Genomic DNA, 25,144 nt, shown 5'->3' on the forward strand with positions numbered 1-25,144 from the left:
TGTTTCCACTGATCAGCAAGGCAGTAACGAAGGGGTACAAATTTAACATGATCACAAAAACAATTAAAGGGGAGCTTAAGAAAAGAACTGCTATACAGAGGGTGGTGAGAATGCGGAACTCTGCCACAAATCAATGTGGAAGTAGAGTCTATAAAGTCTTTGAAAAGGGAATTAGATTGTTGCTTGATAAAGGGGATGTGGGAAACTAGCAGGAAAGTGGGATTAGACTGAGCGGCTCATGTGGAGAAAATCAATGGCAGCGACTTAAAGGGCAGAATTACCCGTTTGTGTGCTGCAATAGGCCATAATCCTTTACTGCCACAGAGCTATCGAGGCAATTACTAGCATATCCTGTTACCTATTTCTGTGTTTTAGAAGACAGCCTCTCTTCTCTTCCAGTTTTATTCCAAAATGGGCAGCGAACTACCTTCATTCCAGATTTCACTGGCACAGAGCCTCATGGATAATAAATTTGCAGAAGGCATTGGCTGGAGCACAGTTAGAATACGGAGTACAGTTTGGGGTCTTTAATTATAGAAAGGACATTAAAGACATAGATTGCAAACACCACAAATTCACTAGGATGATGCTAGGGGGATGAGAACCTATGGTTCTGAGGGGAGACTCGAGATATAAGAATTTTTTTGATACTCGAGACTTGGAATCAAAGACCGGCAGGCAAAACTGTAATCGAAAAATGGGCTGACTTTATGGTTCGGGTACAGTCGAGGTACATTCCTATGAGGGGGAAAGGTAGGGCAACTAAAGCCAGAGCTCCCTGGATGACGACAGACATAAGATGAAGCAGAAAAAGTGCACGTATGACAGAAGTCAGGTCGAGAATACAAGTCAGAATCAGGCTGAATATAGAAAGTTCAGAGAGAAAGTGAAAAAGAAAATAAAAGGGGCAAAGAAAGAGTATGAGAATAGATTGGCAGCTAATATAAAAGGGAATTCAAAAGTCTTCTTTAGGCATATAAATAATAAACGGGTAGTAAGAGGGGTGGGCCAACTAGGGATCAAAGTGACCAACGCAGGGAGGCAGAGGGCATGGCTGAGGTACTAAATGAGTACTTTGCATCTGTCTTTATCATGGAAAATGGTGCTGCCAAAGTCATAGTGAAAGAGGAGATAATGGAGATACTGCATGAGATAAAAATTGATAAAGAGGAGGTTTTCGAAAGGCTGTCTGTACTTAAAGTTGGTAAGTCACCAGGACCGGATGGGATGCATCCTAGGATGCTGAGGGAGGTGAAGGAGGAAATCGCGGAGTTCCTGGCCATAATATTCCTTAGATACGGGGATGGTGCCAGAGGACTGGAGAATTGAAAATGTTACACCCTTGTTCCAAAAAGGGTGTACGGATAAACCCAGTAACTACAGACCAGTCAGTTTAACCTCGGTAGTGGGGAAGCTTTTAGAAATGATAATCAGGGACAAAGTTAACAGTCACTTGGACAAGTGTGGATTAATTAAGGAAAGCCAGCACGGATTTGTTGAAGGCAAATTATGTTTAACTAACTTGATCGAGTTTTTTGATGAGGCAACAGAGAGGGTTGATGAGGGCAATGCTGCTGAGGTAGTATACATGGACTTTCAAAAGGCGTTTGATAAAGGCTTGCCAGCAAAGTTGAAGCCCATGGAATAAAAGGGACAGTGGCAGCATGGAATTGGCTAAGGGACAGGAAACAGAGAGTAGTGGTGAATGGTTGTTTTTCAGACTGGAGGAAGGTATACAGTGGTGTTCTCCAGGGGTCGGTACTTGGACCACTGCTTTCCATTATAGAAACATAGAAAATAGGTGCAGGAGTAGGCCATTCGGCCCTTCGAGCCTGCACCACCATTGAATGAGTTCATGGCTGATCATTCACCTCAGTACCCCTTTCCTGCTTTTTCTCCATACCCCTTGATCCCTTTAGCCGTAAGGGCCATATCAAACTCCCTCTTGAATATATCCAATAAACTGGCATCAACAACTCTCTGCGGCAGGGAATTCCACAGGTTAACAACTCTCTGCGAGAAGAAGTTTCTCCTCATCTCAGTCCTAAATGGCCTACCCCTTATCCTAAGACTGTGTCCCCTGGTTCTGGACTTCCCCAACATCGGGAACATTCTTCCCGCATCTAACCTGTCCCGTCCCATCCCATCAGAATCTTATACATTTCTATGAGATGCCCTCTCATCCTTCTAAACTCCAGTGTATAAAGGCCCAGTTCATCCAGTCTCTCCTCATATGTCAGTCCAGCCATCCCTGGAATCAGTCTGGTGAACCTTCGCTGCACTCCCTCAATAGCAAGAACGTCCTTCCTCAGATTAGGAGACCAAAACTGAACACAATATTCCAGGTGAGGCCTCACCAAGGCTCTGTACAATTGCAGTAAGACCTCCCTGCTCCTATACTCAAATCCCCTAGCTATGAAGGCCAACATGCCATTTGCCTTCTTCACCGCCTGCTACACCTGCATGCCATCTTTCACTGACTGATGTACCCAGGTCTCGTTGCACCTCCCCTTTTCCTAATCTGCCGCCATTCAGATAATATTCTGCCTTCGTGTTTTTGTCACTAAAGTGGATAACCTCACATTTATCCACATTATACTGCATCTGCCATGCATTTGCCCACTCACCTAACCTGTCCAAATCACCGTGCAGCCTCTTAGCATCCTCCTCGCAGCTCACACCGCCACCCAGTTTAGTGTCATCTGCAAACTTGGAGATATTACACTCAATTCCTTCATCCAAATCATTAATATATATTATAAAGAGCTGGGGTCCCAGCACTGATCCCTGCGGCGCTCCACTAGTCACTGCCTCCCATTCCGAAAAGGACCCGTTTATCCCAACTCTCTGCTTTCTGTCTGCCAACCAATTCTCTATTCACGCCAGTACATTACCCCCAATACCATGTGCTTTGATTTTGCACACCAATCTCTTATATGGGACCTTGTCAAAGGCCTTTTGAAAGTCCAAATACACCACATCCACTGGTTCTCCCTTGTCCACTCTACTAGTTACATCCTCAAAAAATTCCAGAGGATTATATATATTAACGACTTTGACTTGGGAGTAAAGGATACAATTTCAAAATTTGCAGATGACACAAAACTTGGAAGTATAGTGAACAGTGAGGAGGATAGTGATAGACTTCAAGAAGACATAGGCTGGTGAAATGGGCGGACACGTGGCAGATAAAATCTAACACAGAAAAGCTCAAAATGATACATTTTGGTAGGAAGGAGAGGCAAAATAAAACTAAAAAGGTCCAATCCTAAAAGGGGTACATGAAGAGAGACCTGGAGGTACATGTGCACAAATCGTTGAAGGACAGGAGAGGTTGAGAAAGCGGTTAAAAAAGCTTACAGGATACTGTGCTTCATAAATAGAGGCAGAGTACAAAAGCAAGGAAGTTATGATGAACCTGTATAAAACGCTGGTTCGGCCTCAACTGGAGTATTGTGTCCAATTCTGGGCACCGCACTTTAGGAAGGATGTGAAGGCCTTAGTGAGGGTACACAGAAGATTTTCAAAAATGGTTCCAGGGATGAGGGACTTCAGTTACGTTGCTAGACTGGAGAGGCTGGGGTTGTTCGCCTTAGAGCAGAGAAGGTCGAGATTTGATCGAGGTGTTCAAAATCATGAGCAGTCTGGACAGAGTAGATAGAGAGAAACTGTTCCCATTGGCGGAAGGGTCGCGAACCAAAGGACACGGATTTAAGGTGATTGGCAGAAGAACCAAAGGCGACATGAGGAAAAACTTTTTTACGCAGCGAGTGATTAGGATCTGGAATGCGCTGCCTGAAAGGGTGCTGGAGGCAGACTCAATCGTGGCTTTCAAAAGGGAATTGGATAAGTACCTGAAGGAAAATTTTTTGCAGAGCTACGGAGAAAGCGCAGGAGGGTGAGATTAGCTGAAGTGCTCTTGCAGAGAGCCAGCATGGGCTCGACGGGCCGAATGGCCTCCTTTTATGCTATAGTAGGATTATTGCCACGGGAACAGAAAAGGCCAAAAGGTGAATTAATTAGTGCTTTTTAAATGATACAGGGTTTTTTGATAAGGTGAATAGGGAAGACGACTTTCCTCTGGTGGGGTATCAGTGATGAAGGGTTATCAATTTAAAATGGTTACTAGGAGTAGATCCAGAGGTCAGGTGAAACGTCCTTGGAGAGCAGCTGATGCAAGAAATGCTTTTCCAAAGGAGTATTTTGGTCAGAGAACAGGGGCGAGTAGATAAACAATTGAAGCAGAGGTGGTTAGAGGGCCCCGAGAGGGAGCAGGGTACTGGGATTAGCTTTGGACTGCTCTGGCTTAAAGCCAGTACAGATACGATAGGCTGAATGGCTTACATTGTGAGACATCACAACCACTGAGTCAGGAATGTGACCCCCAATATGGAAGTAGGTGCGGAAACAATCAGAACGGAGCCCTCCTCCCTTTTCTGATATGCAAGCTGTTATTTAAAATAAATAATCACCAATAGTGCAGAATATTCCCAATGAGCAATGGCAACAGTTCAATTGCCTAACAGTGAAAGGCTTCAGTCCAAACTTGCTCAGTTAACTGGGTCTGTCAGCATGTGTATGACATGCCAGCAAGAATATTTGTTTTTTTGGGGGGGCTGTAGTGTGAGCAAATATTATCCGACTCTGCCCAACCCTTTTTTCCTGAATCGTCATGGACCCAAAACATATGCTACACACATTTGTGAGGTCTGCTCACACCCAGCCACTTAAACAAAATGGTTTGCTGATCTCCGTGATGCACGCCCTACTGTTTGGGGACAAACACACCTGCACCATCCTTCCCGTTTACCCGTGGCTCTCCAAAGACCTGCCGCTACGTAGGCCTCCATTCACAGCCTTCTCGACTATGGAATGTTGAATGAACAGAGTTCAATGCTATTCCCGCTTCTTTTCATATGTTTCCATGGAAGGCGGCAAGTGAATGTCAATAGGAGGCAGGAATATTCTGGCACGCACGTGGGAAGGTGAATAGAACCGTTTAATGGAGTCGCTGGGCCCTACAGTCTCTGTCCTGCCCTCTCTTTCTCTTCCTGTGGGGAAGTGCCTGGTCTCTACTCAGCAATGTCTTATAGTATCACAACAACAATTTGCATTTATATAGCACCTTTAACATGATAAAATGTCCCAAGGTGCTTCACAGGAGCGCTATCAAACAAAATTTCACAGCAAGCCATATAAGGAGATATTAGGACAGGTGACCAAAGGCTTGGTCAAAGAGGTAAGTTTTAAGGAGCATGTTAAAGAGGGAGAGAGAGGTAGAGAAGCAGAGAGGTTTAGGGAGGGAATTCCAGAGCTTAGGGCCTTGGAGCTGAAGGCACGGTCGCCAATGATAGGGTGAAGGAAATTGAGGATGTGCAAGAGGCCAATATTGGAGGAATGCTGAGATCTCACAGGATTGAAGGGCTGGGTGAAGTTACAGAGATAAGGAGGGGTGGGCCATGGACATTGAAATCATGGACATTGGGTATTGCAGGTGTGAACTAACAGCCATAATCATAGAAACATAGAAAATAGGTGCAGGAGTAGGCTATTTGGCCCTTCGAGCCTGCACCACCATTCAATAAGATCATGGCTGATCATCACCACAGTACCCCTTTCCTGCTTTCTCTCCATACCCCTTGATCCCTTTAGCTGTAAGGGCCACATCCAACTCCCTCTTGAATATATCCAACGAACTGGTATCAACAACTCTCTGCGGAAGAGAATTCCACAGGTTCACCACTCTCTGAGTGAAGAGGTTTCTCCTCATCTCGGTCCTAAATGGCTTACCCCTTATCCATCGACTATGACCCCGGTTCTGGACTTCCCCAACATCGGGAACATTCTTCCTGCATCTAACCTGTCCAGTCCCGTCAGAATCTTATATGTTTCTATGAGATTCCCCTCTCATCCTTCGAAACTCCAGTAAATACAGACCCAGTCGATCCAGTCTCTTCTCATATGTCAGTTCTGCCATCCCGGGAATCAGTCTGGTGAACCTTCGCTGCACTCCCTCAATAACAAGAACGTCCTTCCTCAGATTAGGAGACCAAAGCTGAACACAATATTCCAGGTGGGGCCTCACCAAGGCCCTGTACAACTGCAGTAAAACCTCCCTGCTCCGATACTCAAATCCCCTAGCTATGAAGGCCAACATGCCATTTGTCTTCTTCACTGCCTGCTGTACCTGCATGCCAACTTTCAATGATTGATGTACCATGACACCCAGGGCTCACTGCACCTCCCCTTTTCCTAATCTGCCGCCATTCAGATAATATTCTGCCTTCGTGTTTTTGCCACCAAAGTGGATAACCTCACATTTATCCACATTATATTGCATCTGCCATGTATTTGCCCACTCACCTAATCTGTCCAAGTCACCCTGCAGCCTCTTAGCATCCTCCTCACAGCTCACACCGCCACCCAGCTTAGTGTCACCTGCAAACTTGGAGATATTACACTCAATTCCTTCATCTAAATTATTGATATCTATTGTAAATAGCTGGGGTCCCAGCACTGAGCCCTGTGGCACCCCACTAGTCACTGCCTGCCATTCTGAAAAGGACCCGTTTATCCCGACTCTCTGCTTCCTGTCTGTCAACCAGTTCTCTATCCACATCAGTACATTACCCCCAATACCATGTGCTTTAATTTTGCACACCAATCTCTTGTGTGGGACCTTGTCAAAAGCCTTTTGAAGGTCCAAATACACATCCACTGGTTCTCCCCTGTCCACGCTACTGGTTACATCCTCAAAAAATTCTAGAAAATTTGTCCAGCATGATTTCCCTATCATAAATCCATGCTGACTTGGACCGATCCTGTCACTGCTTTCCAAATGTGCTGCTATTTCATCTTTAATAATTGATTCCAACATTTTCCACACTACTGATGTCAGGCTAACCGGTCTATAATTCCCTGTTTTCTCTCTCCCTCCTTTCTTAAAAAGTGATGTTGTATTAGCTACCCTCCAGTCCATAGGGACTGATCCAGAGTTGATAGACTGCTGGAAAATGATCACCAATGCATCCACTATTTCTAGGCCCTCTTCCTTAAGTACTCTGGGATGCAGACCATCTGGCCCTGGGGACTTATCGGCCTTCAATCCCATCAATTTCCCTAACACAATTTCCTGACTAATAAGGATTTCCTTCAGTTCCTCCTTCTCACTCGACCCTCGGTCCCCTAGTATTTCCGGAAGGTTATTTGTGTTTTCCTTCGTGAAGACAGGACCAAAGTATTTGTTCAATTGGTCTGCCATTTCTTTGTTCCCCATTATAACTCCACCTGATTTTAACTGCAAGGGACCTACGTTTGTCTTCACTGATCTTTTTCTCTTCACATATCTATAGCATCTTTTGCAGTCAGTTTTTATGTTCCCAGCAAGCTTCCTCTCATACTCTATTTTCCCCCTCCTCATTAAACCCTTTGTCCTCCTCTGCTGAATTCTAACTTTCTCCAAGTCCTCAGGTTGGCTGCTTTTTCTGGCCAATTTATATGCCTCTTCCTTGGATTTAACACTATCCTTAATTTCCCTTATTAGCCACGGTTGAGCCACCTTCCCGGTTTTATTTTTACTCCAGACAGGGATGTACAATTGTTGAAGTTCATCCATGTGATCTTTAAATGTTTGCCATTGCCTATCCACCGTCAACCCTTTAAGTATCGTTCGCCAGATTATTCTAGCCAATTCACGTCTCATACCATCAAAGTTACCTTTCCCTAGTCTCTGAATTAACTGTGTCACTCTCCATCTTAATAAAGAATTCTACCATATTATATGGTCACTCTTCCCCAAGGGGCCTCGCACAACAAGATTGCTATTTCTCATTACACATCACCCAGTCTAGGATGGCCAGCTCTCTAGTTGGTTCCTCGACATATTGGTCTAGAAAACCATCCCTAATACACTCCAGGAAATCCTCCTCCACCGTATTGCTACCAGTTTGGTTAGCCCAATCTATATGTAGATAGATTAAAGTCGCCCATGATAACTGCTGTACCCTTATTGCACGCAACCTTAATTTCTTGTTTGATGCTGTCCCCAACCTCACTACTACTGTTTGGTGGTCTGTACACAACTCCCACTAGCGTTTTCTGCCCTTTGGTGTTCCGCAGCTCTACCCATACAGATTCCACATCATCCAAGCTAATATCCTTCCATACTATTGCGTTAATTTCCTCTTTAACCAGCAACGCTACCCCACCTCCTTTTCCTTTCTGGCTATCCTTCCTGAATGTTGATTACCTCTGGACGTTGAGTTCCCAGCCTTGGTCACCCTGGAGCCATGTTTCCGTAATCCCAATTATATCATATTCGTTAATAGCTGCCTGTACAGTTAATTCATCCACTTTATTACGAATACTCCTCGCATTGAGGCACAGAGCCTTCAGACTTGTCTTTTTAACACAATTTGCCCCTTTAGAATCTTCTGAGATGTAGCACTTTTTCAGATTATCTCTCAAGCAAGATTGCAGCCCACCACAAAACATTAGCGGATGATACAGAGTGCAGGGACTAACCTCGGAGTCCATTCCTTGCATCTCATTCTTTTCTAACTGGAACTGAACAAAGTCGTCTATAACGTGGAACAACTCGGGCGAGATGGCTTTAAAGTACTTGTGGTAGTCATACTTCACAGCTAAAGAAGCGAAGATGGTATTATTCACAAGAGCTGAGCGCAGGTCAGTCAGCACTCCAGGAGAATGCTGCCGGGGATCTTCGTAAAGGTGCTTGGTTATGAGGTAGTCCAAAATTGCATCTCCAAGGAATTCCAACCGCTGGTAACAATCTTAAAAACAAGAGAGTTTAAAATAATAAATAATAATTGGGTGTTTTAAAAGGAATAGTACACAAGTTTAAAAAAGAAATTCATTACACAAATATAATAGGGGTGGAAATTCAGTCGCGCCTAGTGCGCCGATAATCCAGACTCTGCGGTAAATTTTGCGCCGGCAAATGGTTTGTGTCTGCCGCCGTAAAATTCAGCAGTTGGGCTCCGAGAGTGGAGCGGATAGCTAAGGGAGGCGATGCACACCTCTTTTAGGGTGCTAGGCTGGCTGAGCAAGTGAAAATCCCGAGCTAAACTGCTGGCCTTGGTGCAACCTAAGAGAGGCCTCGGGGCGGGGAAGAATCTGGAAAAAAAACCACACCAAAAATATTCGCACAAAATAACTCACGCCACCACAACATAAATCGCAAAAAAAAAATCTAGCACACTTAAAAGCATGAATATGGCAAACCTCACATGGATCACGGCACGCTGCCTACAGTAATTGGCAAGACTTTACCTGTGATTGTGTTCTCACCAGGGCGCTCACCACTGTTATCGCAGGTGTGATAATGTTCCGCGCCCTCTCAAAACTGGCACCGAATGTCCTGGCAAGGCGCCGGAAATGCTTACAGTCGCCATTGCTGCCCCTCCAGGGCACTAACAGGGACAGGGGCAGGCGCACACACACATACACACAGTTAAAACCTTGATTGCGTTCCCTCTTCATCCTTAATTGTCCATTTCACAATAGGCTCCTGCGGCTAAATATCACATCCCACTGTAAGAATATTCACCCCTTCACAATGCCATTGATTCATGGTAGGGGTAATATACTTCCAGTGACTCACCAATGACTGTCTTTTACGTGAGAGCACAGACTGACTATTCGACCACCCTTATACAGCCTGACCTCCTGCAAATTCAGGAGGTCACAAAGAGGAGAGGGTCACAGCCACCAACAAACCAAATGTCGCCTGATCTTATCTGTTGCCCCTCAGACATTTCCATTAAGCATGGGGTCAGTTTTAAACATAGAAATTTACAGCTGAGAAGGAGGACATTTCGGCCCATCGTGTCCGCGTCGACCGACAAAGAGCCGCACGGCCCTCGGTCAGCAGCCCTAAAGGTTACATGTAAACCTATGAACAATGACAGAAATGCAAAGAGCACCCAGCTCAACCAGTCTGCCTCACATGTATGCAGACGACACCCAGCTCTACCTCGCCTATGCCACCCTCGAATTCCACGTTTCCTACATTGCAACAGTGACTACACTTCATTGGTTGTAAAGTGCTTTGGGACGTCCCGAGGTCATGAAAGGCGCTGTAGAATTACAAGTCTTTATTTCTTTCCATGATAGAAGCTATACCGGCAAACTGGTTAACAGACATTCTGGATGAACCAAGACATTCTCCCATTGAACATCAGGATGACCAAAGCCATGTTATTAATTTTCCAACCAAAAACTCCACACTCCTGCTCCTGACTCTATTGTTGTTGTTGTTCTTCTTCTTCCTTCCTTCCTTCCTCCCCCCGCCCCCGGCCATCCTCCCCCAGCTATATGTTCAGGCTGAACCACATCAAATGAAATACTCTACCCATCACAATGACCACATTGTTGGCATCTCCCCCTTATCTCAGCCCCACTGCTGTTGAAAGCTTTTATCAATGCTTTTCAACTCCAGTCAATTTCAGCAACACCTGCCTTCCAAACTCCATCAACTGCAGTGCATCCAAATCTCTAGTCATCTACAATCAAGTCTCACTTGCCTGTGTCCTTCATTGGGACAATGAATCCAAAACTCTGTTCCTGCTTTAAAAATCCTCCCCTCTCAACCATCCTCCCATGGCATCACATCACTTCCTCCAGCCCTCCTACTTCCCAGCCCATGCCCGCCTGTCCTCTGACTGACTCCTGTGCCCCCTCCGTCAGTGGCAGAACCTTCAGTTGTCTAGGCCCTGCTCACTCAATCTCCCTGCCGAAACCTCTCCCATTTGCTACTACGCTCTCTACCTTTGAAAGCCTCGAAACCTAACTGTTCCATCTCTTCTACTGTCACTCAGTTTTCTCCTGTGAGGCGCTTCGAGACATTAGCCATGTTAATGCTTGAACTGTATAAAACACTAGTTAGGCCACAGCTAGAGTACTGCGTGCAGTTCCGGTCACCACATTACAGGAAAGATGTGATTGCACTAGAGAGGGTACAGAGGAGATTTACGAGGATGTTGGAAAATTTTAGCTATGAGGAAAGATTGGAGAGGCTGGGTTTGTTTTCTTTGGAACAGAGGAGGCCAAGGGAAAATTTAATTGAGGTGTATAACATTATGAGGGGCCTAGATAGAGTGGAAAAGAAGGACCTATTTCCCTTAGCAGAGGGGTCAATAACCATGGGGCAACCAGTAGTTGGTGGAAGGATTAGAAGGGAGAGGAGGAAAAAAAATTTCACCCAGAGGGTGGTGGAACTCACTGTCTGAAAGGGTAGTAGAGGCAGAAACCCTCATCGCATTTAAAAATTACTTGGATATGTACTTGAAGAGCCGTGACCCACAGGGCTACGGACCTAGTGCTGGAAGGTGGGATTAGGCTGGGTAGCTCTTTTACGACCGGCACGGACACAATGGGCCAAATGACCTCCTTCTGTATCGTAATTTTTCTATGATTCTAGGAGTTGAAGGAGGACTCCTCAGCAGTAAGTACCAGTCACTAGCCTTACACAAGGAAGGCTTGTTGAGAGGCAATGGCAACTTTAAAACATGAATATGGCAAACCTCACATGGATCACGGCACGCTGCCTACAGTAATTGGCAAGACTTTACCTGTGATTGTGTTGTAGTGGTAGGAGGCATGGGTAAACGCCTGTAAAAGGTAGGCCTTGTTCTTGAACCTATAGTTTATTTTCTTCTCAAAGTTTTCATAGCCCGATATTAGGTGGCCCAGTGTCCTGTCAGCATCCGGGTGATCGAACATGCACCTCGGAGGAATCTGAAGGTGTCCATATTCTAGGTCTTTGCAAGAAGGGGGTTTCAAACTGGACGAAGAGGGAGTTTCAGTGCCTGCCTCTTCGTTCGGATCAAAGGCGCTCTGCTCCTCGGGCGGCCCTTCTTTCGCTCCGTCCAGCTTTTCTTCGGCTGGAAGGACTTTCAAACCCAACGAGCAGAGGAAAAGCTGGGCAGCTCTTTCACCACAGCTGGTTAGATAGCAGCCCAACAGAGCCTCCACGCAGTCGGCGATGCTCTTGTCCGCTATGCACTGCTCGGTGTGCAAGTCGTAAGAGATGGACTGCTTGCCTGTGTCGACGCCGCCGTTCTCTTCAGATGGGTTCCAGAATCCTACAACAAAATCGTCCTCATCCATGGCCTTACTGGGGTCTAGGTAGCACATGGCATCCCATGAGCTGTAGTCAAACTCATCGCCATCGGAGGAGGAATGACCATTTCCTGATGTGGATTTTTTGGGAGGCTTCCATTCATAGCTTGTGTCGCTGGGTGGGAAAGCGGGCAGAGAGATCTTCTTCCCAAAAGCCCCAGACCCCATCAGCATGTTGTCGATGAATTTGATATGCTCCTGATCATATTCTGAAAAGTCATCTTCATATTCTGCTTCCTCCTTTTGCGCTCTCCACATCAGATCTTCACGGAAATCCGGGTCATCGTCCTCCTCCTCTTCATCGTCATCATCGTCCTCCACATAGGCATCACCATTAGCCACTTGTTCTGTTTCTGTCTAAAAGAAAATGCCACAGTTAGATGCTGCGTGGTGTCCTCTTTCTAGTTCCCCGAGAGCCAAGTCCCTATTCAGCGTTGTAAAGAAGCTTTCATCGTGCACCCATAAAGTGTAAGCAACACCCACCAGTGGAATGATAGATTTTGTTTTCCAAACATGGGTTGTGCCTGGAGAGAACATTCAAAGTTGTACAGTACTCGGGTACAGGACTGTTACAGGTGCTAGGATAAATTTCAGGGAGAGATCAAGAACATTTTACAAGGAGCATGTTGGCTCAAGTGTGGTTTAATCTATAGCTGATTGGTAGGAGTGTTCAGTAAATCTGCCCCCCCCATTGGTACTGTGGCACTGGGTTTTCCACATGTATAAATAATGTTGCTTATTTGTATGTAACATTATTTCTGCACACCCCATGGAATTGAGAGGCACACACAAGTTTGATAGCACTTGCATTTCTATGGCTCCCTTAACGTAGAGAAAAAACAGGCCCAAGGTGCTTCAGAGAGGAAGGAAAGAATGGACAGCAAGCCTTCATTGGAGTTAGGTGGTGAACAAAAGCTTGGTTGATGAGAAAGATTTTTGGGCTTTTGAAGGTGGCGAGAGAGGAGTGTAAAGAGGAAGGGTTTTTCAGAGGGGAGTTTCAGAGGGCATGGCTGAGGTTGCTGAAGGTTCTGTTATTAATGTGTGCGGGGGCGGGGGAGTGGCGGAGAAAGGTGATGCACAGAAAGCGAGGATCAGAGCACAAAAGGAGGTCATGGAAGGATTTGTAGACAAGGATTTCAAATTCATTGCTTTAGATACTCTGAAGTCAGGGTGATGGGTGAGTGGGAATTTGTGAGAGGCAGCACGCGAGTGGAGGAGTTTTAGATGAGTTGAACTTGCAAGTGGGGGAGCTCGGAGGCTAGTAAAGAACAGTGGAAAAATGCAATCTATTGGTGACAAAGGCGTGGATAAGTACTTTAATAAGTGCATTGGAGTGGACGTGGCGGCTTTACAAAAACAAGTCAGCAGTGTTGATTTCAAACGCCTTGGAATGTTTACTACGTTAAAGGCGCAAGTTGTTTTGGGTCGAGTATTAGATTGGAAGCTTAGCGTTGGGTGGAACGGGACACAGATGTTGCGTAAAGCCTGAGAGAAGCCAGGGAGGGGCATACAATACTAGCTCAAAGCAGACATTTACATAAAAGATATTGTGTTTGATATTACCGCTCTTCAGCTAAGGACACAAAAAAAATCTGAGTTAGGGTTATTGTTTATTCCTCCTTCTCACCCCTTCTACTTCCGCAGGAAAGGCTGAAGATTTTCCTTTGTCAACAGTGTTCAGTAGGTGGTGGCTTGATGTCCGCGAATGGTTCTCTGACACCACCCATCCTCCCTGTCGGGAAAGCTCAACTCAGCTGGGTTTAAACCAAGAGATCTAGGAAAAGCCCCACAGTGCAGGACAGTAGAAAGTGGGGGAAAATAACGAGAGGCAAAGTCGTTGTGGTTAGACGATTGCTCAGGACGGGAACTCACATTGGAAGCAAATCGCACGTACAACCTTCTGCCACCCCTTGACACAGCACGTTGGAGATCTAGTACCTCCTGTACCTCAGGAGTTTAAAGACAATCATCTCCACAGCTACCATCACACGTCAACAGAAAGCTCTCGAACTTGTAGATGCAGACACTGCCAACATGTTGCTCAGCAACAGAATGTTTATTGTCCATTGTGAATTCAGGCACTGGTGCAGCAATTTCAACCAGGTTTTATTAAGTTGGTGTGGAAAATATTACTTCATATAGAAAGGGAACTGGGAGGCCTCCTAACTCAGAGCATTCCCTTTCATTTGTCAATGAGCTTTACCCATCCCCCCTCCACCTGAAGTAGCTTACACCTACCACGTCTTTCATCTCGCTCTGGTCCGCAATGCATTTGTCCTGATTTACCACGTAGCCGGGAGGGAGCCAATTCACCGGTGGGTCAAATATCGAGACCACCATTCGACTGGGGAGTCCTTTCTTCTTTCCGAGGCGATAGAGATTACAGTTGCTGACCTGAATAAAATGAAAGAAATGGATAGGTTACGTTATGGTAGTCAGTGTCGAGAGCAAGAAAATATCTCCCTGACCCTAAACTGAAACACCCCAAAATCTTCAAACGGTGGGAACTGATTTCTTCCAAGTGCTTGTCCTGAAGGCACAGGGTCATTATTTGTTATACAACTAGTCTCACATTAAGACAGTTAAATTGCCTCCAGGACTCAAAAATCAACACCAAAGTAATTTTCCAGCAATCTGCTGCAAATCATCCCACTAAGTTTTGTACTGCTTTCCACCGCCTGATGATGATTCAGTGTGCCAGTTTTAGGCAAATGGACCAAAATAAAAGCAAAGAATTGCAACAAAAATGCATTTTGAAGTAGTGAAGTTCCTTTTAAACAGCCAAGCAGCACTGTATTGGGAGAGGTTGAGCAATACACTTGGCCTTGCTCTCACAGATCAATGACACCTGCTCGCCAGCACTCAAACTGGAGCAGGAGTGAGCAGTCTTCTGATATAGCCATCGTCTGCGTGAACATTAGGGCACCTACCCTACCGCTCATTCTAATTAGATCGCATAGTAATGATGCAGTGATCAATCCTTCCATTTGTACAGGCCACGCTCTGGACCTTTGCACCGAGAGACCCAAAACATGGACTGGGTCAAAGCTGGTATATGGGATACTTGCCATTATTAGCTGAGGCATAGAATACATGAGCAGGGAGGTTATGCTAGGACTATATTTGGCCACAGCTTAGAGTACAGAGTATAATTCTGGTCGCCACATTACAGGTAGGATGTGATTGCACTGGAGAGGGTACAGAGGAGATTTACGAGGTTGTTGCCTGGACTGGAGAATTTTAGCTATGAGGAAAGATTGGATAGGCTGGGGTTGTTTTCTTTGGAACAGATGAGGCTGACGGGAGATTTAATTCAGGTGTATAAAATTATGAGCGGCCCAGATAGAGTGGATAGGAAGGATCTATTTCCCTGAGTAAACCAGAGTTAGGGTTAGGTAGATTTAAAGTAGTTGGTAGAAGGATTAGAGGGGAGTCGAGGAGAAACATTTTCATCCAGAGGGTTGTGGGGGCTGGAACTCACAGCCTGAAAGGGCGGTAAAGGCAGAAACCCTCACCACATTTAAAAAGTGCTTGGATGTGCACTTGAAGTGCCGTAACCTACAGGGCTACGGACCAAGATCTGGAAAGTTAGATTAGGCTGGATAGCTCTTTTTCGAATGGCACCAACACGATGGGCCTAATGGCCTCTTTCTGTGCCGTGAATTTCTATGATTCTATGAAACATTCCGTGAAATGACCTGTCTGATTAACGCATATTTTTTCCCAAATCTGGGGTGATTTCAAAATGTGTCTCCAGTCAGGTGACTTTGAAAGACAGTTGAACTTTAATTGCTCCCCTGTAATCCTTGTTGGAACTGGATATTGATCCTGTTGAGTCCCTCAATCACACCCAGATACCCATTCTATAGATGTATCAGAGTCTCTCGATGCTTCGTAACTATTACATATGATAAGCAATCTAAATAATGTCAGCCCTCCCAAAAATACTAGGGATGTGGAGTTGAGTGAGGTGGGAGGGGGCGGGGGTGTGATATGAAGGAGGCCAAATGTGAAAGAGTAAAGAGCATGTGCTGGACCAGAGAGCTGAAGGTGGCTGAAGAGGTAGGGAGTGGTAAGGTCATCGTGAGACTTGTAGATTGGGGCTGGATTTTTTCGGGTCCCAATGGAGACGGCGGGAAACCCGGAAGTTCCGGTTATCTGGCACGCTGTAGAGTTTTAACTCTGCAGCACGTGTGTGATGAAAAGGACGGGTTCTCCGCCTGTAATCCAGCCTGGGTACAAGCTAGCTTCCAGTCATGCGGGAATCCTGGACCAGGACACCGGGCAGGTGTTGGGCCTAGGATGGTGGTTTTTTTTTTTTGATCTCCCGGGGGTGGGGCGAGATCGATCCCTGGGTCCGAGTCGCAACCTGGGAGGCGGGGTGTTCCAGGCATGGGGATGGGGGTTTCCGATCCCTGACCGTGGGAGGGGGGGTGTTCCAGGCACGGGGGTGGGGGATGAGGAGCTTGGGGGGCCGGGATGTAGCACTCCTGCTCCTCCCGGCCCACAATGTTTGCTCCCCGAGGCTGCCTCGTTGCAGCCACTGAGAATCCCAAGTTCCCCAGCCACCTGCTGTCGAACTAGCAAAGCAGGTTAAAGTAGCGGCTTCATGGCCTCATTATAATATTTACATTGCCAACCCATCTCCTGGCAGCTGATTGATAGCCCCCCCCCCCCGCCTGCCCCCCCCACTCCTCACTGAGTGAAGGTGAAAGTGGGCGGGTTTTACATTTGCACAACTTTCACCCAATGAAAATTAGGAAGGATAGGGATGCAGGCAATGGAGATTTAGATGCGTTGCAATTCATGAAAGGTGGAATTTTGAGAATGGCAAGGGGAATGTTAGGGCAAAGAAGTCTGGAGAGGGCAAAGATATGGATAAATAATTTGGTGGTTGTAGAGCTTAAATGGGGCTCAGATGGGTAAAAGTGCAGAGGTAGAAATAAATGGTCTTGGTGGTGGATGCTCTGAAGCTCAGCTCACCAAGTTCAAAAAGTGCAGTAAGATGACACACCCTCAGCATCGCTGAGAGAGGGTAGCCAGGGGTAGTGAGGGCACAGGAATGGAGATTTTGGCAAGAGCCTTGCGTATCCAGGATTTGCAGTCAGACAGCATAGAGATGGTCAAAGTGGGTGCAGTCACCCTGCATGTGAAAGGTGACCCTGTACCCATGAATCTGGGCACCAAGGGTCAGCATGCAGGCTCGGACAAAGCTGCATAGTGCTGTAGGGTTAGGCGAGGTCGGAGAAAGGCGGCGACAATGTGGATGATCCCAATTTTTGAAATAAAGAAATCCGTAAGCTTCTCGCATTTCGGTTGGAGATCAAAAGTGGGGAGAGCAAGCTGGCGTGAACAACAGAGAAAAGGGCAGGAGAGTTTTGCCACTGAATAAAGAAATGGCTGAGCCAAATCTGGCAGTAAACATCCAGAGCAGCAAAATGCCAGCCTGTCGGTAATTGTAGCGGGTGAAGGATGGAGAACAAAAACAGAGAGGCAGATTGTGCTGCTTCAGTGATTTTCCACAGTTCAAGTGCCAAGCTGAAAACTGCACAAAAGAGATCAGTCATCGGACAGATGTATACCAGGCCTGATTTTAAAATCCCAAAAGGCACAGAATCCTTGTAATCAACTCCATTCCTCAAAAATACTTGGGCCCGAGTTCCTTTATTTCAGTTGTCATTAGGAGGCACCTAGTGGAAGGTCCTGTGGTTTCTCAAAAAGGAGGGGGAGTGTTTTTTTTATATAAAATCGGAGGAAAGGTCACACTTGGCTATTCTTGCTGGCCTCCTGGCATCTGACCTGGTTACGGGACCTTTTCAGCCTAGGACAGCAGCGTGGCAGGGAGACAACAAAAGCAACTTGCATTTATATAGCAGCTTTAACATAGTAAAACGCAGACAGAGACTGGGGCTGCGCTGTGTGTCCACAATAGTGTGAAACGTACTCTGGGCTCCAGGATAGAACACCATGTGCATAGGCTTATACACTGGTACAGAGATCTGCTGCCAGACAGCATGTTGTACATGTTTGGAACACATGTGCGTGCACACATGGAATACTGAAAAAATTCTCCGTAAGTTTAGACGCCATACAATGTCAAGCCCAAGCGGGGTGAAATGGACTCTGACGCAAAACAGTGTGTTCCGCAGTCAGGTCAGAAACTGAAGTGCAGCAACGAAAACGTGACGATAAATGGATCTTTTAAAAGAGTGTTAAGTTTCAGCAAGGGGCAATAAGAAAATTAAGGAGGGAGGGGGCGGGCGGAAGTGAGGGGGTAATAAGATGAAGCAATCGAAATTCAGACATATTTAAACAAGAGGATATCCATTCAAAACTAAATCCCGTGTTCACCCAATTGGGGTTTTTAAAAACTGAGCCATTTTGGTGACATGACTTAACAAAAACACACATATCAATTGGTAAAGCAGAAATTTCATAAAGGTCTCGCGAGAGATTCAAACGATGCTGAAATGAGAAAGTAGAGCGCACAGCATCTGAAGGTTTGTCAACTTATAATGTCTTTGGGGTTGATAAAGCAGTTTAAAAAAAGCACAGTCTTTGCCACCTCGTGCCTCTAATAGGATAATATCAGAAGGAGAATTGCAGGCAGTGCACCTACGATTTCCTGCTAACGACTTGCATTTATACATAGTGCCTTTAATGTAGACAAACGTCCCAAGCCGCTTGACAGAAACATAACCATTTGGCACCGAGCCGATGGAGGAATATCAGGAAGGGTGACTAAAAGTTTGAGGTGTGGTTTTAAAGAGCCTTAAAGGAGAGGGAGGTGGGGAGGATGAGGTGTGGCGGGGAGAATTCTAGATCTTGGGGCTTAAACAGGTGAAGAGCCGGTCCACTAGATGAAGCTCCTCTCCAGTCACACCAACTTGGAAAATTAGCAAACATCAGTAAAACCTGCATGCCCCCCCAAAAAACGTTGCCTAGCACCCACCAGTACCTCATGTGGACCAGTAATCAGAAATATCGCAGAAGTGTTCAAGTTAGAACAACACCCAAAGAGAAAACCTCCAGAGCTTTAAAAATAGACACCCACAGAAAACGCAGAGATACGTGGCATGAAGCAAATCTCATTCTGTTTGAGTGCCAACGCAACAGAGTTTCTTGTCGAGAGAGAGTATTTTTGATGGTGGGGGGGCGACGGAAGAGTAGTAGTCACTACAGATTATGCTCCTCATTTTAAAGCTGCAATCAATTTTCACTTGGAATGATAAAAACTGTAATTGTTGGAAAGAAAAAAATAAAGAAAAATGAAAGCAAAAAATGCTGGACGGCACCACAAGTCCAGCGGCAGCCTGAACGTTAACCTGTCTTTTCTCTTCAGACCCTGATGCACCCGGAGTGCATTTCCAGCCTTTTCATTTCACTTTGTATCCTTGTAGCTGCATCAATTTTGTGCAGCGCATCAATTAACTAGCAGCACACACACAGCCGTCACATTTAAAGCCAGGGGCGGCTATTTAGGCAGAAACTGGTAATGTGTTCCAGGTGCCCCCTCTCTATTTTCTTTAAAATTGATTTATTAAGGAAACAGCTGCAATTACAACAATATAATTTAGAACACATTTCCTGCTAAATCATCCATTTTATTCTTTACGCACCACACTCTGAAATAATTAACATTGCAATATTCTCTCCGATCTGAAATTATTCTGTCAGAACATGGACTTTGTAACATTATTCCAGTGTATTACAGTATAATGTATAAATATGCTTCTAACAATCTGTCATTATAGTGACACCTAGAAGACTCTCCAAGATTGATGCGGGCAGACTCTGTAATCATCCAGTAACTCAAATGAAAAGTACAAGTGCCGAGACTTTTAAAAATATTGCATTGCGCATATAAAATAATAATTACTGTTATGAAATTTGATTTCTTTTGACAGTTTAGAACAGATGGGATTTTTCCAGCATTCTCCAAATCTGATTTCCTTACATTTCCCTGTCGTGCGGCAGAATATGTATCAAAAGCCTTTTTCATCCTCTCCATCTCCCTTTTTATTGGGGTCTACCAATTTAAGAAGACGGACAGGGTTAATTGTCCCCAGCAATGTTTGCATGAGCGCAAAAAGGCTTTTGCAGGAAGACGATGACAGGCCGTGTTGAAACCTGACATCTCATTTCACTCGCCCAGATACTTGCTTGTGACAATTAAACAGTACCTGTCAGTTCAAAAGGGCTATTTATTTCTTAAAAGGCCGATAACCTGCTTTAATTTAAAATAAGTCTTAAAAATTACACACATTAGTTGGAATTCAATATTTGTTCGAGGAAAGGGCTGGGAGCTCGGGACCCAAGCTTTTAAGAGTGGTGCAGCTGATTCATCTAAGAAGCAAGGACGCTGTCAACTGGGATAATACCGGAATAAAGGGCTAAGACTTTCGCACTCTGCAGCAGTGCACAGCATCATCTTCAGGAGCAAAAAGGGTTATGTACCGTACTCCCGAGAACCTGCAATTGTTACAGCTAAAAGTGTTTAGATGGACTGTAACATCGAAAGATTAGCATCCTCAGTAACACTGAAAGCGTGGTGGCGATGATTTCGCACAGGCTCAGAGTAGGAAAGAGAAGGTGGAAAGAAAAAGTTAATGAAGGAAATCTCCAAAGCAGATTATTTGTTGGAAATGCACACGTGAATAGAAAGGAAAGATTATTTTAGGTGGATACACTTTCTCAGCACTAGTTCATAAAGCCCCTTCACCTCAAAAAGGTATGAAGGAAGAACGGGTAGAAGTCAGCTTTCAGAGGCCAGCCGATCAGATCATTCAAGCATTTCGAACTTGCCTGGACAGAGTACACAGTTTCCCCACCAAGGATCGTTTCTTTCATTCCTTCCATCTCCGCACATCTATGCAAGAATTTCCCTGTATATCCCTTTTTGCCATCGTAACCTATGGAAGTTTTGAAAACTGTACAGGGTATTGGTAAGGCCGCACATGGAGTACTGCGTGCAGTTTTGGTCACCTTACTTAAGGAAGGATATACTGGCTTTGGAGGGGGTACAGAGACGATTCACTATGCTGATTCCGGAGATGAGGGGGTTGGTTACCTTATGATGATAGATTGAGTAGACTGGGTCTTTACTCGTTGGGAGTTCAGAAGGATGAGGGGTGATCTTATAGAAACATTTAAAATCATGAAAGGGATAGACAAGATAGAGGCAGAGAGGTTGTTTCCACTGGTCAGGGAGACTAGAACTAGGGGGCACAGCCTCAAAATACGGGGGAGCCAATTTAAAACCGAGTTGAGAAGGAATTTCTTCTCCCAGAGGGTTGTGAATCTGTGGAATTCTCTGCCCAAAGAAGCAGTTGAGGCTAGCTCATTGAATGTATTCAAGTCACAGATAGATAGATTTTTAACCAATAAGGGAATTAAGGGTTACGGGGAGAGGGCGGGTAAGTGGAGCTGAGTCCATGGCCAGATCAGCCATGATCTTATTGAATGGCGGAGCAGGCTCGAGGGGCTAGATGGCCTACTCCTGTTCTTAATTCTTATGTTCTTATGTACCCTTTCAAAATGTTGCGACAATCCATCAAGGTGACAGATCACAGGAGGAAATGGAATTTACCACTTTGGCACTGTAATTACAATATTGAGCACATCGGGCTAGTTGCAGCACAGTGAAATACAAGTAAAGCCCCCTCTCTCTGTCCCAATAATGCACCCAAATGAGATTCCGAACACCCCACAATTGATCGATTGTGATGTATCTGGTTGCCTTCAACCAGTCACCTTGAGGCTTCTTGCCCACATTGCAACAGTGACTACACGCCAAAAGTAAAGCGTTGGCTGTAAAGCGTTTTGAGACATAAGAACATAAGAAATAGGAGCAGGAGTAGGTCATAAGGCTCCTCGAGCCTGCTCCGCCATTCAATAAGATCATGGCTGATCTGATCATGGACTCAGGTCCACTTCCCCACCTGCTCCCCATAACCCCTTATCGTTTAAGAAACTGTCTACTTCTGTCTTAAATTTATTTAATGTCCCAGCTTCCACAGCTCTCTGAGGCAGCGAATTCCAGATTCACAACCCTCTGAGAAGAAATTTCCCCTCATCTCAGTTCTAAATGGGCGGCCCCTTATCCTAAGATCGTGCCCTCTAGTTCTAGTCTCCCCCACCAGTGGAAACATCCGCTCTGCATCCACCTTGTCAAGCCCCCTCATAATCTTATACGTTTCGATAAGATCACTTCTCATTCTTCTAAATTCCAATGAGTAGAGGCCCAACCTACTCAACCTTTCCTCATAAGTCAACCCTCTCCTCTCCGGAATCAACCGAGTGAATTCGTCTCTGAACTGCCTCCACAGCAGTATATCCTTTCATAAATATGGAAACCAAAACTGCACGTAGTATTCCAGGTATGGCCTCATCAATATCCTGTATAACTGTAGCAAGACTTCCCTGCTTTTATACTCCATCCCCTTTACAATAAAGGCCAAGATACCATTGGCCTTCCTGATCACTTGCTGTACCTGCATACTATCCTTTTGTATTTCATGCACAAGGACCCCCAGGTCCCACTGTACTGCAGCACTTTGCAATCTTTCTCCATTTCTGGTGGCCGTGAAAGGCGCTATATAAATGCAAGTCTTTTGAGTGAATTCTGGTCAGTGTTGCAATATGGGTGCCTCGCCCACTTGGGGCTGGGTTGAAGTGGCCCCATTTCATTCTGCCTGTGACCTGCAAAGTTGACACAGACGAAGCGTTCCTCCAACCCGTCCTGAGGGTGATAGAACAGAGCGTTCATCCCACTGCGACACCTGTCCCTTTAAAATGGGTTAAGGATGATGCCCAATAGGGAGACAGTGTGCCACTCACAGCAGCGATTTGAACTTGCCCGGCACAGTTCAGAGGCCAAAGGGGTCAGTGAAGAACTTTTCTTTCAAAATACACCCTCTTCCACGATTCAGCTTCAAGCTTTTAATTTTAAATCTCCAACTGCAGTGAAAGCTGGCGAGTGAATATTTCTGTTAGAAGACCATTACAGGATATCGTTTTATGACAGCTTGGCCCGGAAATCTCTGCTTAACTTTATTTGAAGTTCAAATAAAAAGCAGTGACCCCTGGTCCACAACGTTTGTGTTGAGCGATGACATGATGCTGTTTGCCTACAATGCCCTACATGAGGAACAGCCTGGTAAAACTCACTGGCCAGGCTGACTCTCAGAATGCCCACTTAGATGGGGTACTGGAGGGCTGTGTACCCTAGCAAGTCTGCTTCTTCAAGGGGAAACAACTGGGAGAAATAAAAACAATTAAAGAGCACCTTCTGCTTGCCTCATCTTCAAAGCCTTTCAGCTTTTCAATGTTATAGGCTTTAAGAGAGGCCTGCACTGTTTCAAAGCCGCAGTAAACTGACAAGTTGAGAAGATGTCAAAAGCTGCGAGAGCGATTCATTTAAAATATTTCAAGCCCTACTACTTTGAAAGAGCTGAAAGTGTAGGCTACCCATAATCAATAATTTCTAATTGTATCGCTTTTTTGGCAGTGGGAATGTTAAGAATGAGAAATAAAAGAGCTGCAAGCAAAACAGAATGATCTGCAGCGCACAGACACTGGGTTTTGCTTCACATTGCAGAGGACTACATCCTGAATATTCAAGTGCCAGCAAGAGAAGGGGAGGAAAGAGGAAGAGGCAAAGACCAACATATAAAATTTAAACGTTACAATACGCATTTCATTTCCCCCATGGCCTCTGCAGGGTGCAGATTTGACACTCACCTTCTTACTCCTCATGTATGACAGCCGCCCTTCATGGGCATCTGGGTACGTACAAAAGAGATACGTCGTGATAGCGTGTTTCAGGAACGAATCGCCAAGCATCTCCAGCCGCTCCAGATTGAACCCGTCGCTGGCATTTGACAAGGTCAAAGCTTGGAGAATCAGACCGGGGTTGGGGCCGAGGGTTTCGGTTGTATATACGCCAGGGGGGCAGTCGCCCGAATCCAAAATCCATTGCGGAATTGCCAGAGGCTCTGAGGAATTGCAGGAAACTGCCTCTTTCGAGCAACAATCTGAGGTAGATTTGTTAGTAATTCCGTCCATGTTATTACTTTGTCGATTACATTCAACTCGGGGCTTGGGCTGGTTCTCACTGTGGTGTGTGTTACGCACGGGAACTGAGGTAGCTGGTTGTACGAGTAAATCATGCCTGTAGGAGTTCATTTGATTCTGATGGCAAATGCAACCTTTCTTTAGCAGTTCAGCATTTCCATTAGTTAGGTTTTCGGTACAAACTACGCCATTTACTAGTATTGTGCTCTTCGTGACTTTGTCAGCACCGAAGAGTTTTTTGGGCGACAGGCTCGTGGTGGATGCTTTGCTGTTCACAGACGTCTGGTGAAGGTTCTCTACAGAGGAGCACTCGTTGATTGCACCTCGATGTGCAGCATCTTCAGGGGCTACAGTTGTGCTGTGCTTACAGTTACTCTCACTCTCCTCTGTACAGGAGCTGGCTGTCAAGATGTAAGCTTTGCTGTCAATAGACTTTTTCCACCCAAAGTCTAGGTTGGGATACCTAACACAACAGAAATCACAAGTTTACAACAAATCGCTAAATTCTGGAGAAAAAAACCCCACAAAAATCAAAATCTGCATAATTAGAAATAGGTTTAACTTCCCCAGAAGGGAAATTCAGAATCCTGCACGTACAATCGAGATTCTTCCCTTTGAACTTTCACCTTCTCGGCCGCTTCAGACGACATTAAGGTTCAACCATGCACGGTGGGACTGGAGTCACATGGAGACCAGACCGGAGAGGGACAGCAGGCTCCTTTCCTTGAAGGACATTAGTGAACCAGATGAGATTTTGTAAGTTCCAAATTACTGAATTTATTGAATTGAATTTCACATCTTGTCATGGTGGAATTTGAACTCGTGACCTGCTAGGCCGGTGTGCCTCCCAACCCTGCACTGAAATCCATGCTTGTCACACTGACTCCTACTCTCCCATTCTATTGCAGGAACACAAAACTGCGGAACC

At 45.5% G+C, this 25,144-nt stretch overlaps 1 protein-coding gene across 2 annotated transcripts in view; it reads right to left on the reverse strand.

Annotated features, from left to right (window-relative positions):
* The window catches only part of dicer1 (dicer 1, ribonuclease type III), a 166,665-nt gene that overhangs the window by 9,176 nt on the left and 132,345 nt on the right, over positions 1–25,144 (reverse strand). For both annotated transcript variants that reach the window (XM_070879682.1, XM_070879683.1), the window contains 4 exons: positions 23,884–24,679; positions 14,380–14,535; positions 11,592–12,498; positions 8,524–8,792 (listed from right to left, as the gene is read on the reverse strand). In XM_070879682.1, coding sequence (XP_070735783.1) covers positions 8,524–8,792; positions 11,592–12,498; positions 14,380–14,535; positions 23,884–24,679 — 2,128 coding nt within the window. The remainder of the gene's footprint in view (positions 1–8,523; positions 8,793–11,591; positions 12,499–14,379; positions 14,536–23,883; positions 24,680–25,144) is intronic.

Source organism: Pristiophorus japonicus, chromosome 4 (assembly GCF_044704955.1).
Source record: "Pristiophorus japonicus isolate sPriJap1 chromosome 4, sPriJap1.hap1, whole genome shotgun sequence".
In the NCBI taxonomy this organism is placed as follows: domain Eukaryota; kingdom Metazoa; phylum Chordata; class Chondrichthyes; family Pristiophoridae; genus Pristiophorus; species Pristiophorus japonicus.